The sequence below is a fragment of the Culex pipiens genome, chromosome 2 (assembly GCF_016801865.2).
Source record: "Culex pipiens pallens isolate TS chromosome 2, TS_CPP_V2, whole genome shotgun sequence".
In the NCBI taxonomy this organism is placed as follows: domain Eukaryota; kingdom Metazoa; phylum Arthropoda; class Insecta; order Diptera; family Culicidae; genus Culex; species Culex pipiens.
The window spans coordinates 56,296,226-56,311,751 of NC_068938.1; the positions used below are offsets into that span (position 1 = coordinate 56,296,226).

Consider the following 15,526-nt stretch of genomic DNA (forward strand, 5'->3'; position numbering starts at 1 on the left):
TTATAGAAAAGGGCTGATTTTTTAGATTTAAGTAATATTTTATAGTCCGCGTATTTATTTTTGATTTAACCAAGTTTGAATCTTAAATTTTATTTTGGAATGGTAGCCAAATTGTTATTACACGTTATTTGCCTAGCATAAAAACTATCATAATTTTAAAAAAAATCTCTCACGAAAAAAATCGAAAAAAAAAACTCTTTGCCGAACTGTACATGTAAATTTCACTAATATTCAAAATGATTTCAAACAAATCCAAACAATGAAAATAAATGCAAAAAAATTATTTCAGTTTACAGTTTTTTCCTTTCACTGAAAAATTCAAAGAACTCAAAAAAATGTTGTTTTTGTCCCTGTAAAAAAAAACCTGAAGCTTTTTTTTAATTTTAAGCAAAAAGTACTTATAAATGCCTTAAACATTTTTACAGTTACATACTACTGTGGAGAAATACAAAATATCAATCAAACTTACATAAAATCCCGGAGTGCTACGGGTATTTCTAAGATCAAACTGGGAAAAGTGCCAAATTTAATTTAAAACGCTACAAATAAATACAACGTTGACAATCGATTGTACTCACTTCAATTCTGGTCAATTTTTATGGGGTGGAGACAAAGCATGCCGAATTTGGATTGGCCTAACTGCCATCTTTCTTTTTTCATTTTTAAGATTATTTGATAAGGCCGTTGCAAATATTTTTCAAAGTTTATGTCGCCATCCCCCCCCTCCCCCCTCTTCAAAGTCGGCCTGAATAATCAAAGGGCAAAACAAAATTCGAAAAACTTCAAATTTTTTTATGAAAATTTAAGTTTAATCAACCGAAAACCAGTTAAAACGCATTAAAATGTAAAATGTAATTTAAAACACTTTTTTCATCCATATGTTGAAATCTAGGCCTGCTATTTAAATTTTTATTTTTTTTTTATATTTCCCCCCCCCCCCCTCGACTATGGTTAGAGCCGAGGGACATACATTTCAGAAAATATTTGCAGCAGCCCAGTTGTGAAAAAAAAACAATATTTTTACTTGAATTCATTCATTATTAAATGTTGTAACAACTAACTGAGACTTCAATTCAAGAGTACAGAAAGTAAATATCACAAATCCAATTCTCAGTTGAAACCTTTGTGGATTGAATATTTGCTAAATTTGTTATTTTTTGGTTTGATTTATTATTTCACGGGATTTCGCGGAAAATGTGGATTTCACGAATTTCACGCTGTCCGCAAATTGTGAAAATTCACGTACCCTGAAAATGACCCTTGTTACATTTTAAGTAAAAATGTTACAATGGTCATTTATTCATTATTTAATTAGTTTCTTCGATTATTTCCATGGATCAATCTAAAAGCGAAAAAGAGTTATTTTTTTTAGAGCTCTAGAATATCTCTTTTCTCTAATACTTACACTAACATTTTCTGAACTTATCGAAAACAATATTCTCAGAAATGGACAATTATGAAAATTATTTTAAAAAAATCGAAAAACAGTATTTTTCAGTGATTGTCAAATTTTAAGTAGCTATATTTTAAAACGGTGCACTTTATCAAAAAAAATTGTACAGTACTTTTCAATTGCCAATTTGATTTTAACAATAAAAACTGAAATTTAAAAAAACACTGCAATTTCGATAAAAAAAATAACATTTATATTCAAAAAGTCATAACTTGGTGGTAAAACTGTTGTAAATGCTACTCTGTAGCTCAAAAGTTCCGGTTTTTGTCCCATAAAACATATAAAAAAAATTCAAAACTCTACCGAAAACAAAAAATCTATCAGAAAATACCTTCAAAAGATACAGATTGACGTATATTGGCGTACCATTTTTGTATGGACAGCTACCAAAATTGCATGGAGCCTTGTATGGGTGAACCAATGACACAAAATGGCTTCTTGAGTCATAGGAAAGGCTCCCACAAAGTTTGAGTTAAATTAAAAAAAAAATACAAATAAAAACCACTTCCGGTTATATTGTTTTTCTGGATTTGAAATTAGAGCTCAAACTTTTTTGGGAAAAAAATCACCAATATGCTTGAAGAAACACATCTGTGTCAGTTTGCGGCTTCCATGAAGAAAATTCTGATTGAAGATTGAATTGAAGACTCTTCATTCTAACGCACTAAGATCATTCAGTGGAACCGTAGACAGTCGTTGTTAATCTTAAGTAATTCCAACGAAATCTTCAATCGATACAATTCTTGTCTATAATACTATTATTATGCGTGCCAACCAACATTGCTCGAAACATCTATGCCACAATTCCCAGAACAATCGTCCGCCCTCCCAGTAACAAACATAACTCGGTGATGATGGTTTGGTCGTCGAGGACTCGCTCCCAGCGCAATTCCAAACAGTTTCATCGGATAAATCAACAACTTTGAGTGATTCTTGACTTGCTATCCTAGGTCTACACTAGCCGCCCACATTGTGGGCTGTTTCTGGCCCTTCTTGTCTTCAACAATCCATTCAAAACACATCTGCTCAACTTCCGATTCACGACGCCGTTGGATGATCTCGAGTATTGAATCGTCGATTGCGCCACCGCCGGAGGTCCCACCGGATCGAGTCCCCGGCATCATTGTCGCTATTCTAATTACTCCGCCTTCTATATTATACACACCGGCTTCCGACGGTCTTCCATTTTCCGCTGCCGGCGGGACTTCATCGATTGCTCAGCACCAGGGTGATGATTACGAACACAAACACGTGCACTGGGTCACCTATCCGGAGCTGGCCCCCGTGCTGCATCGCTTCCGGGTGTTCTCCTGTAAAGAGATTTTTTAATGGTGAAAATTGTGCATAGTAAACAAATAATAAATTCAATACAGTACAGACTCGATAATCCGAAGGCCTCGGGAAAATTTTACTTCGGATAATAGAATCACGACTTTTTTTCCATTTTCTTATTATCAAATGTCGAGCTAAAGTATGACCGTCAAACTACTCTAAACTGATTTAGAATTTATAGATTCAACATGGCAACTAATTTGGCGGTGATCACAGATTCAGATAATCAAACTTCGGTTAATTTAGTCTGGACTGCATGTCTTGTAAAACATTTTTCTTCTTTTTCGAGCAAAAGGCAGTGTCAGGCCAAAATGTACAGAACCGGATGGGCCGGATCACTCTGGAGAGTTCCGGAAGAAATCAAACACGGCGGGCTACTTAAAACGCAAACTTTTATTTGCCACTCGCAAACAGACCGAACTTCTTCCAACGGACAATAAGAAGCTTATCAAACATACACCTTATGCAAACAATAATAACAAGGTGTAGGACTAACTGTCTAGTTGGTATGGTTGTTATTAAAAACTGTATATTGGATATTTTCAAATGCCAGAGAATTGTCCATCATACGAGCAACTCTCTACGAAATCGGCCGATTTCGACCATTTTTATTTTTTGTATTTTTTGATTTGACTTAAACTTTGTGGGGGCCTTCCCTATGACCAAATAAGCTATTTTGCGTCATTGGTTCATCCATACAAGTCTCCATACAATTTTGGCTGCTGTCCATACAAAAATAGTATGTAAATATTCAAACAGCTGTAACTTTTGAGTGAATTTTCTGATCAATTTGGTGTCTTCGGCAAAGTTGTAGGTATTGTTGAGGACTTTTGAGAAAAAAAAATAGGTACACGGAAAAAAAATTTGCAGATTTTTTTATCAACTTTTTTTCACTAAAACTCAATTTCCCAAAATACGTATTTTTGATTTTCGAGATTTTTAGATATGTTTTAGGGGACAAAAATCCGCAACTTTTGAGCCATAGAGAAACATGGTCAAAAAATCTGCCGCCGAGTTATACATTTTTGAAAAAATAGTGATTTTTTGAAAAAATCGAAGTTTCATGCAAAAACAAATTTGACATTATTTTTTAATGCAAAATTGAATTTTCAATCGAAAAGTACTTTACAGATTTTTTGATAAAGGGCTTTGTTTTCAAGATATAGCCACCGAAAGTTTGATTTTAGCTAAATATTTGCAGTTTTTCAATTTTTAAAAATAGTGACTATAAGTGACCATTTCTAAACTATTTTTTTTTAAAGTTCAGAAAAATTGCTATAAAATTGTCAAAGAGACATTAAAGATTGGAACTCGGGTTGCTGAGATAGAGCCGCTTTAAGAAAAAGAAACACAAAAATTGAAGTTTTCTTAATCTCACCAAAATAACCCACCATTTTCTAATGACGATATCTCAGCAACTAATGGTCCGATTATCAATGTTAATGCATGAAACATTCGTGAAATTTACCGATCCTTTCGAAAAAAATATTTTTAAATCAAGACTAACATTTTAAAAGGGCCAAACATTGAATATTACGCCCATTTAAAATGCTAGTCTTGATTTAAAAAATTTCAAAATATTTTTTTCGAAGAGATCGGAAAATTTCACGAATTTTTCATGTATTAACATTGAAAATCGGACCATTAGTTGTTGAGATATGGTCATTAGAAAATGGTGGGTTGTTTTGGTGAGATTAGGAAAATTTCAATTTTCGTGTTTCTTTTTCTTAAAGCGGCTCTATCTCTGCAACCCGAGGTCCCATTTTCAATGTCTCTTTGACAATTTTATAGCAAATTTTTTGAACTGTCAAAAAAAATATTTTTAGAAATGGTCACTCATGGTCACTATTTTTAAAAATTGAAAAACTGCAAATATTTCGCTAAAATCAAACTTTCGGTGGCTATATCTTGAAAACAAAGCCCTTTATCAAAAAATCTGTTAAGTACTTTTCGATTGCAAATTCAATTTTGCATTAAAAAATAAAGTCAAATTTGTTTTTGCATGAAACTTCGATTTTTTCCAAAATCACTATTTGTTCAAAAAATCATAACTCGGCGGCAGATTTTTTGACCATGTTTCTCTATGGCTCAAAAGTTGCGGATTTTTGTCCCCTAAAACATATCAAAAATCTCGAAAATCAAAAAATACGTATTTTGGGAAATTGAGTTTAAGTGAAAAAAAAGTTGATAAAAAAATCTGCAATTTTTTTTTCCGTGTGCCTATTTTTTTCTCAAAAGTCCTCAACAATACCTACAACTTTGCCGAAGACTCCAAATTGATCAGAAAATTCACTCAAAAGTTACAGCTGTTTGAATATTTTCATACCATTTTTGTATGGACAGCAGCCAAAATTGTATGGAGACTTGTATGGATGAACCAATCACACACAATAGCTTATTTGGTCATAGGGAAGGCCCCCACAAAGTTAGAGCCAAATCAAAAAATACAAATAAAATCCATTTCCGGTTTTGGTAGAGAATTGCTCATACGTCAAACTTCCCTAGAAATACATCGCATACATTCACTTACACACACACCCACTCAAACGCACACTGACATGTTACAAACTCACTTTAGAGCGCTGCAACTGCAAGACGATATTGATTGCTTCCGGTTGAATGCTGACACAGAATGCAAAATGCATACGGAATTGTGGAAAGTCCATTTGTGCAGCAGCTGCTGTGTGTGGTGTGGTGAATAGCTTCAAATCAACTGACTCTTGTGGATGTGTGTGTGTGTGTTTGTTTGTGTGTCACTCCTGATGGAGAACGTTCAATAACATATGCAAAGTGCATTTTACAGACCATGTCATTTATAAAGCGTGATGAAGATTTGATCAGCAAATCAGGAAATGTGTATCTTCATCGATAATTTAAAGTTTTATTTATTCTACTTAGAAAATAATTTCAAGCGGATCTACCTACCGTTCAGGATGTGAACGTTGATGAAGTACGTGTTGGCGTTCGACGGCGAGCAGACGTACTTGCCCGAATCGGTGCTTTTGGCCCGCTGGATCAGCAGGTACGAGGTGGTCGTTTCGCCCTTTTCCGTGATAACCGAAACGCCACCCCGGGGCGAGTCGTAATTAATTTCCTGTCGAGGTTCGAAAGCAAATAATGATTTCTGGGCTCAGTAAAAAAATGTGTAAATATGGGAGGTGTGATTATGGAAGGTTGAATATTACCTCTTTTATGATGTGATTCTACCTTAATTTAAACTGAAAAAGTGGCATTACACCAGAAAAGGGGTAAAATTCGAGTTTTTTTTTCTGACATAAAAGATGTACCCTTTCCCAGATGTTATATTACCATGATTTTTTACTGTGTATTCGATGAGAGAAATGGTTTGCATTCATGGAAACTATAAATGTAATCGGCTTAATGTATGGACAATACATATTTTCCATTCAACATACCTCTGGTACCACATTATTTAATTGATTCATTAAGGACATAACCTTTAATTTTGTGGTTGTTATGTTAAGCTGGTACAAATTTTATTTAATGTTTTTGTCTCCCCCTTCAAAGTGGGCCCGTATAATCAGGGGGCAAAAAAAATATTTTTTTTTCAAAAAACTTCAAAATTTCAATGAAAATTTAAGTGCAATCAGCTGAAATCAATTGAAAATGCATTCCCCTGCGTTTAGAATCAAATTATTGCAAATTATTGAAAAACATGGAAGGGGTCGTACCGCCCCTCCGTCACGAGATATCAAAAAATGGATCTCGAATTTGTGACCAGGGACAAAAGTTTCACGTAAATCGAAGAGGGGTGGGCGCAACTGCTATGTGAGTTGGCAAAGAAATACTTTAATTGAGTAGGAACTGGTCCACACCCAAGAAATATTGAAAATAAAGGAATCAGTGGTCAAACAAAATAAATAAAAATAATACCTTAAAAACTGAAATTTTTGACAAAAAATCTTACTCATTAAATCAAGCTCATATTAGGAGTTTACCCTAGTAACATTTTTAAACCAATTAGCCACCACCTAGTTTTATTGAGGTTTTATGGTAGCATCTTGATTGCTTATAAGTTTTATGTTGGCTTTCACAGCAACCAATAAGCATGAGCTGATTTAAAGGTTCTAAGAAGGTTTTATGCCTCGGACATAAAACCTGGTGGCAATAAAAGCCAAATGGCTTTCAATAAGGTTTTATGAAAGTTTTAAGAGTGCCTTGAAAACCCGATGGCAATGACATGCCCTAATGGTTTTATCTCGTGCTTCTTTAAAGCCAAGGGTGTTGTAGCTGTCAATTGCCTTTAGATGCCCAAACAGCTTACTTAAAACCATAAGCCCCTAAAAAGCATATAACAAGGCCAAACAGCATTGCATGAATATGGCGCTAAACGTGTGGTTTAATTGATTGTGATTGCCCGCCATCTTGATTGAAAAAACAATAAATTTGATTAGCATTTGATGAAAACACACATTTATGCTGAATTTCTGACATAATTGGTATAACCATCGACATTCAAAAATATGTTGATAATGATTAAAAATTGTAATTAATTAAAAAAACCTCGTGGACACTTTTTTTGGTAATCTCAACCCAATTCGACAATTTCCATACAAAAAAACCTTTTTTGTATGGTGTATTGAGCGTGGACAACCATACAAAGACTATTTTTTTGCCAGAATAAAATCTGTCTAGCATAAGACGTTTGAAGACGTAGGAAATATCATTTTTCTATAACTCCTAACTGGGTTTTAACAAAGGTTTAATTAAGGCTTTAAAGAAGTTGTCAGGATTCAATTTTAAAGCCTTGAACTCCTATGTAGGTTTTATAAATAGGCCGTGACAACCTTTTGCGGAGGTCCTTTTGAGTTTTCACAGAGGTTTATTGGGGTTCTGGGGAGGCTGTTACGACTAAGTGTTTTTAATGTTGGTTTTAGCTGATAGGTTTGTGACAGCTTTGATAAAGCCTAAAATGTTACTTGGGTGAACTATGCTCACTAAAACAATCATCTGAATGCCCGTCAAAAAGTAATTTAGTAATTTTTGTTTGATCCTAATGTGCTATGTACCCAGATATTGCTCATGTTTTGAAATTGGAAAATGTATCACGTTACGGAAATTTCCAATATTTTTTTTTAAATACCATTGATTGTGTGATTGTGATCACGCATCCGAGCTCCATTTTTCGGTATCTCGTGACATCAGCTTATCACAACTCCATTGTGACACATTGCCGTCGACTTTTATTAAACATTCTGCCGTTGCAGTTGCAGTTCGACAGATTGTTGCTTCTATACCGGCGACCTGTCTCTGTTGTGAACTTTATGGTCGACATTCAACCGAACGCATATTTGTGTGCACTCCCCGCCATCGTCTCAGTAGGAAATCGAATTTCCCGGAAGCAATTTGCTATCGAGTAAGCAATAAGCCAAACAAAGCAGCTCCTTCGTTCGATAAGTGCAATTAAAAAATGTATGACACAAATATTTCTTTTTTTGCGAAAGATTACGTGGTGTAAATCCAAACGTTACGTGAAAAAAATTTCCCCTCTTTTTGGTGCACGCTGGTTGGATGAACGAACGTTTCCCAATCAGTCAATCGAGAGACGTGAGATTGATGTATCTAAAATCATCCCCACTCCACTTCATAATTTTCGGATCGTCATCAACAAAACGCGGCTCAGTCGGTCCCGAAAATTCTTTCTATTGCTGGACGTCGACAAAAACACATCAGAAGCAGACGGCCTGGAGGTCCGGGAGTAGATGGCTTGGAGGCAAGGACCAGCTAAGACATGCCAGTCGCGGGAGTCGATCATTGGAACTGGCCACCACCTGGACTGGAGTGGCCGGAGGCCCCGCGGATGTTCCGATGAGTTGGACTTCATGGTTTTTGATACTGGACATGAAATTTGACATTTCGGCAGAAGTGGCCGGAGGCCCCGCGGATGTTCCGATGGGGGGACATTTGCCGGACCGTAAGAGTTGGGGCAATATGGGTATCAAACTTTATGGTTTTTGATACTGGACATGAAATTTGACATTTCGGCAGTAGTGGCCACAATCCGGAGTGGCCGGAGGCCCCGCGGATGTTCCGATGGGGGGACATTTGCCGGACCGTAAGAGTTGGGGCAATATGGGTATCAAACTTTATGGTTTTTGATACTGGACATGAAATTTGACATTTCGGCAGAAGTGGCCGGAGGCCCCGCGGATGTTCCGATGGGGGGACATTTGCCGGACCGTAAGAGTTGGGGCAATATGCGTATCAAACTTTATGGTTTTTGATACTGGACATGAAATTTGACATTTCGGTAGTAGTGGCCACAATCTGGAGTGGCCGGAGGACCCGCGGATGTTCCGATGGGGGGACATTTACCGAACCGTAAGAGTTGGGGCAATATGGGTATCAAACTTTATGGTTTTTGATACTGGACATGAAATTTGACATTTCGGCAGAAGTGGCTGGAGGCCCCGCGGATGTTCCGATGGGGGGACATTTGCCGGACCGTAAGAGTTGGGGCAATATGCGTATCAAACTTTATGGTTTTTGATACTGGACATGAAATTTGACATTTCGGCAGAAGTGGCCGGAGGCCCCGCGGATGTTCCGATGGGGGGACATTTACCGAACCGTAAGAGTTGGGGCAATATGGGTATCAAACTTTATGGTTTTTGATACTGGACATGAAATTTGACATTTCGGTAGTAGTGGCCACAATCTGGAGTGGCCGGAGGACCCGCGGATGTTCCGATGGGGGGACATTTACCGAACCGTAAGAGTTGGGGCAATATGGGTATCAAACTTTATGGTTTTTGATACTGGACATGAAATTTGACATTTCGGCAGTAGTGGCCGGAGGCCCCGCGGATGTTCCGATGGGGGGACATTTACCGAACCGTAAGAGTTGGGGCAATATGGGTATCAAACTTTATGGTTTTTGATACTGGACATGAAATTTGACATTTCGGCAGTAGTGGCCAGAGGCCCCGCGGATGTTCCGATGGGGGGACATTTACCGAACCGTAAGAGTTGGGGCAATATGGGTATCAAACTTTATGGTTTTTGATACTGGACATGAAATTTGACATTTCGGTAGTAGTGGCCACAATCTGGAGTGGCCGGAGGACCCGCGGATGTTCCGATGGGGGGACATTTACCGAACCGTAAGAGTTGGGGCAATATGGGTATCAAACTTCATGGTTTTTGATACTGGACATGAAATTTGACATTTCGGCAGAAGTGGCCGGAGGCCCCGCGGATGTTCCGATGGGGGGACATTTGCCGGACCGTAAGAGTTGGGGCAATATGGGTATCAAACTTTATGGTTTTTGATACTGGACATGAAATTTGACATTTCGGCAGTAGTGGCCACAATCCGGAGTGGCCGGAGGCCCCGCGGATGTTCCGATGGGGGGACATTTACCGAACCGTAAGAGTTGGGGCAATATGGGTATCAAACTTTATGGTTTTTGATACTGGACATGAAATTTGACATTTCGGCAGTAGTGGCCACAATCTGGAGTGGCCGGAGGACCCGCGGATGTTCCGATGGGGGGACATTTGCCGGACCGTAAGAGTTGGGGCAATATGGGTATCAAACTTTATGGTTTTTGATACTGGACATGAAATTTGACATTTCGGCAGAAGTGGCCGGAGGCCCCGCGGATGTTCCGATGGGGGGACATTTGCCGGACCGTAAGAGTTGGGGCAATATGCGTATCAAACTTTATGGTTTTTGATACTGGACATGAAATTTGACATTTCGGTAGTAGTGGCCACAATCTGGAGTGGCCGGAGGACCCGCGGATGTTCCGATGGGGGGACATTTACCGAACCGTAAGAGTTGGGGCAATATGGGTATCAAACTTTATGGTTTTTGATACTGGACATGAAATTTGACATTTCGGCAGAAGTGGCTGGAGGCCCCGCGGATGTTCCGATGGGGGGACATTTGCCGGACCGTAAGAGTTGGGGCAATATGCGTATCAAACTTTATGGTTTTTGATACTGGACATGAAATTTGACATTTCGGCAGAAGTGGCCGGAGGCCCCGCGGATGTTCCGATGGGGGGACATTTACCGAACCGTAAGAGTTGGGGCAATATGGGTATCAAACTTTATGGTTTTTGATACTGGACATGAAATTTGACATTTCGGCAGTAGTGGCCACAATCCGGAGTGGCCGGAGGCCCCGCGGATGTTCCGATGGGGGGACATTTGCCGGACCGTAAGAGTTGGGGCAATATGGGTATCAAACTTTATGGTTTTTGATACTGGACATGAAATTTGACATTTCGGCAGTAGTGGCCACAATCCGGAGTGGCCGGAGGCCCCGCGGATGTTCCGATGGGGGGACATTTGCCGGACCGTAAGAGTTGGGGCAATATGGGTATCAAACTTTATGGTTTTTGATACTGGACATGAAATTTGACATTTCGGCAGAAGTGGCCGGAGGCCCCGCGGATGTTCCGATGGGGGGACATTTGCCGGACCGTAAGAGTTGGGGCAATATGCGTATCAAACTTTATGGTTTTTGATACTGGACATGAAATTTGACATTTCGGTAGTAGTGGCCACAATCTGGAGTGGCCGGAGGACCCGCGGATGTTCCGATGGGGGGACATTTACCGAACCGTAAGAGTTGGGGCAATATGGGTATCAAACTTTATGGTTTTTGATACTGGACATGAAATTTGACATTTCGGCAGAAGTGGCTGGAGGCCCCGCGGATGTTCCGATGGGGGGACATTTGCCGGACCGTAAGAGTTGGGGCAATATGCGTATCAAACTTTATGGTTTTTGATACTGGACATGAAATTTGACATTTCGGCAGAAGTGGCCGGAGGCCCCGCGGATGTTCCGATGGGGGGACATTTACCGAACCGTAAGAGTTGGGGCAATATGGGTATCAAACTTTATGGTTTTTGATACTGGACATGAAATTTGACATTTCGGTAGTAGTGGCCACAATCTGGAGTGGCCGGAGGACCCGCGGATGTTCCGATGGGGGGACATTTACCGAACCGTAAGAGTTGGGGCAATATGGGTATCAAACTTTATGGTTTTTGATACTGGACATGAAATTTGACATTTCGGCAGTAGTGGCCGGAGGCCCCGCGGATGTTCCGATGGGGGGACATTTACCGAACCGTAAGAGTTGGGGCAATATGGGTATCAAACTTTATGGTTTTTGATACTGGACATGAAATTTGACATTTCGGCAGTAGTGGCCAGAGGCCCCGCGGATGTTCCGATGGGGGGACATTTACCGAACCGTAAGAGTTGGGGCAATATGGGTATCAAACTTTATGGTTTTTGATACTGGACATGAAATTTGACATTTCGGTAGTAGTGGCCACAATCTGTAGTGGCCGGAGGACCCGCGGATGTTCCGATGGGGGGACATTTACCGAACCGTAAGAGTTGGGGCAATATGGGTATCAAACTTTATGGTTTTTGATACTGGACATGAAATTTGACATTTCGGCAGTAGTGGCCACAATCCGGAGTGGCCGGAGGCCCCGCGGATGTTCCGATGGGGGGACATTTGCCGGACCGTAAGAGTTGGGGCAATATGGGTATCAAACTTTATGGTTTTTGATACTGGACATAAAAAGTTGCATTTGGCCATTATCTGAAGCTAAGCAGTTAAAATATATTGCTTATTAGGCAGGAAGTAATAAATAGATTACTGCGATGCACATTTTTTTGTGCCACTGCGAAAATCTGTTTCTGGAAATTTAGAATAACTATCTCGTAATCAATTAGAGCCCTGTAAAGGGCAGTTTTAATGTCTGCTGTTCAAATTTCCTTTACTGCCGCCGATTGCTTGCAACAGCCTTGCAAAAACATTCCCGCATCTTGGTAACTTTCAAGTGGTGAAGGAAAGGCAATTGATTCACTTCGATTTCTATTTCAGCTCCACTTGTAATTTCCGTCCCCTTAGTTCGATAGGACGGTAATTATAAGGGGTAAATTTGGACCGGACATTCTAATCGAAAATTTCAACAATCATCTTGCAAAGTTCTTTGTCATACTGGTCATGTGTAACATAACCACCTGCACCTTTTTTTTATACGGCTCTTAACAGGAAAAAATGTGTGATTTCAACCCTATTGTCATATTTGAAATTGAGCAGCTTTTCTCGAATTGTGTTTTTTTGCTATTTTAAATTTTTGCGTTTCAAATTTTGTAATTATTTCAACTAATGCTAAAAAAAACACAATTTTCGAATATTAAAGCTCTAAGGGTCAATCCATAAACAACGCGAAGAATTTTGTATCAAAACATTATAGAAACTATCAATTTAACAGAACTGCTAGATGAAAGTTTAAGTTTTCTCCCTCAATCTATCTCGCGTTTTTTTATGAACCGATAGAATAAACATCATAATTTTGATGTGAAATTGACATTCAGTTAAAAAAAACTAATCATTTTTACCAATACAAAATTTAATTAACTTCACTGCTATGTTCTTTCCGAGAAAATCTTTTTGGGAAACACTTGCCACCCACCCCGTTGCTCTCACCTGGTGGTTGTGGGTCCAGATGATGGTGGACGGAGGTTCCGGGGAATTTCGCACCACGCACGTCAGGTTGACCGTGGACCCGGTGTTGATGTAAATATCCGGCCCACCGACGATGATGGTGACGGGTTCTGGAAAATAACGGAGCGTGTTGGCATAACAAAAGAAAAAGGGGCGAAACATATACACAACGAAACTCCCAAATGAGTTCCAGGAACAAATTGAAATTGTAAAGTGCTCTTCGTTCTCGCGGTTCCCCCATCCCCATAGTGAGTTTGTTCTCGCTTAACTGATGTGCCATTTTGAGTGTTGGAAATCACTTAACTTTTTCGTCAATTAAATAAAAAGTAATTTAAAATCCTTTTGTTCAAATTAAAAGGATTTTGCTTGAGCATCAAAAATTCTGGCAAGTGTTGCCACGCCACTTACCGACTACCGACAGGTGCATGGAGTGACCCACCGGTGGCGTGGTTGATATCTGGCATTCGTACACTCCGGTGTCTCGCTTCTGTGGATATCGGATCTGGAATGGAACGAAAAATGTGCAATATATTTCGTGTGAAAAACACCATTTCCAAAATTGCTTTTGCATTTCTTTTTTGTCTGAGTAACGGTTATTGGAAACGAATAAATTCCTGCAAAATTATGAATTCAGATTTCAAGAATCGGATGATATATTAATTTAATTCGGATTTCAAAAATTGGTTGATACAGTAACATAATTTAATAACAGAACTTTGTTTACCTGTAACGACCAGTCGTCCGTTTGTGGGTTATGCACGCTCTGGAATCGTTGATCCGAGGTGTACGTGAATCTACCTACGGTTAAGAGATGAATGTCTCTATGGCGGACCCAAGAAACCTGTGTAAAATCAGTAAAAATAGATATTATATTATTTAAAACAAAAAATAAACAATTTTTATGTTTACAGAAAAGAAAATTTGTATTTATGAACAATTCTCTACGAAATCTTCCGATTTCGACCTTTTTTATTTTATTATTTGGCTCAAACTTTGTGGGAGCCTTCCCTGTGACCAAAGAAGCCATTTTGTGTTTACCCATACAAGGTTCCATAAAATTTTGGCAGGCGTGTGTTCGGACGACAAAATTTTCGCTGTCGTTTTTTTCTCTGTCCGAAGTGGAATTTTCTCAAGATTTGTTTTTTGGTTGAGTTCTGTTCCGTTGGATGTTGGATTGCTAAACCGGCCTGGATGGATGGATCGCACAGGTGGGGGTGCTAGAGCAGGACAGTTTAAAGACCCCGCAACCTACCTCATTCCGGGTAGGTTGCGGAACTGGAATCTGAAGGCCGTCGAAACTTCCCCGACGACGAAGGTTCGACCGGGAAATGGACAACTTCCGGAAGCCTGAGAACACTGGAACGCGCATTGGGAAGGTGGCGAGCGCAGTCCATCTCCGCGTGAATGGACCTGGTCGAAGTCAAAATCCCAGGAACGAAACGGGAATCGGAGCCGTGGGACCGGTTAAGGTGGAGTACAGTTGCAGCGGGGAGATTACATTGCCACTGTTTCGACGAAAAGAGAAAAAGAAGAACGATGGAGCAGATTACGAGTGGAGCGTTTGCAATCGGAAGCAGCCCAACCGGGGACCGGCCTTTCGATATTAGGTGTATCTTGCGAGACGCTTGAAGAGAAGCTGATTTTGAAGAAGATATCAACTGGTGAGCTCGTTCTTTTTATAAAACAAGTATTCTTTCATTTATTCTGACACACACACACATCACTTAAGACAACAAAGCAAAATTATTACTATATACGCGGTAGGGTGTTTCCTTGGTCGTTCGCTGTGAGTTGTGGATTGCCTGCTTCTCTAATGAAGGTTCGACTAAGGGGGCATGCTTATTAATTTCTCGTCGCTCCATACCCTCAGTGACGTGATGGGAGCAAGGGCGTCTATGCAAAGTGTCCCTACACCCGCTACAAATTCCCGGCGCTTGGGGAGGGAAGCGGGAAACCATTTTGATCTATGCGCCGGTATTTGTAGCATTAAAATTCGTGCAAAAAAACTTATGCACGTGGGTGTACAGATTACGGAGTAAAAGATGATCGAATTGTTCACCTAGCGCTCACATGTGTTTCAGGACCAAGTTGCCTGCGGGTATGGGGATCATACATACATACATACATACATACATACAAGGTTCCATAAAATTTTGGCAGCTGTTCAAACAAAAACGGTACGTAAATATTCGAAAATCTGTAACATTTGGGGATTTTTCTGATCAATTTGTTGT

The 15,526-nt window shown here is 39.6% G+C and overlaps 1 protein-coding gene across 1 annotated transcript in view; it reads right to left on the reverse strand.

Annotated features, from left to right (window-relative positions):
• Positions 1-941: 941 nt before the first annotated feature.
• LOC120418621 (zwei Ig domain protein zig-8-like) overlaps positions 942-15,526 on the reverse strand; it is a 38,752-nt gene continuing 24,167 nt past the window's right edge. The window contains exons 3-7 of the mRNA XM_039581064.2: positions 14,017-14,133; positions 13,701-13,794; positions 13,275-13,402; positions 5,711-5,879; positions 942-2,763 (exon numbers count right to left, since the gene is read on the reverse strand). Coding sequence (XP_039436998.1) covers positions 2,660-2,763; positions 5,711-5,879; positions 13,275-13,402; positions 13,701-13,794; positions 14,017-14,133 — 612 coding nt within the window. The 3' untranslated portion in view covers positions 942-2,659. The remainder of the gene's footprint in view (positions 2,764-5,710; positions 5,880-13,274; positions 13,403-13,700; positions 13,795-14,016; positions 14,134-15,526) is intronic.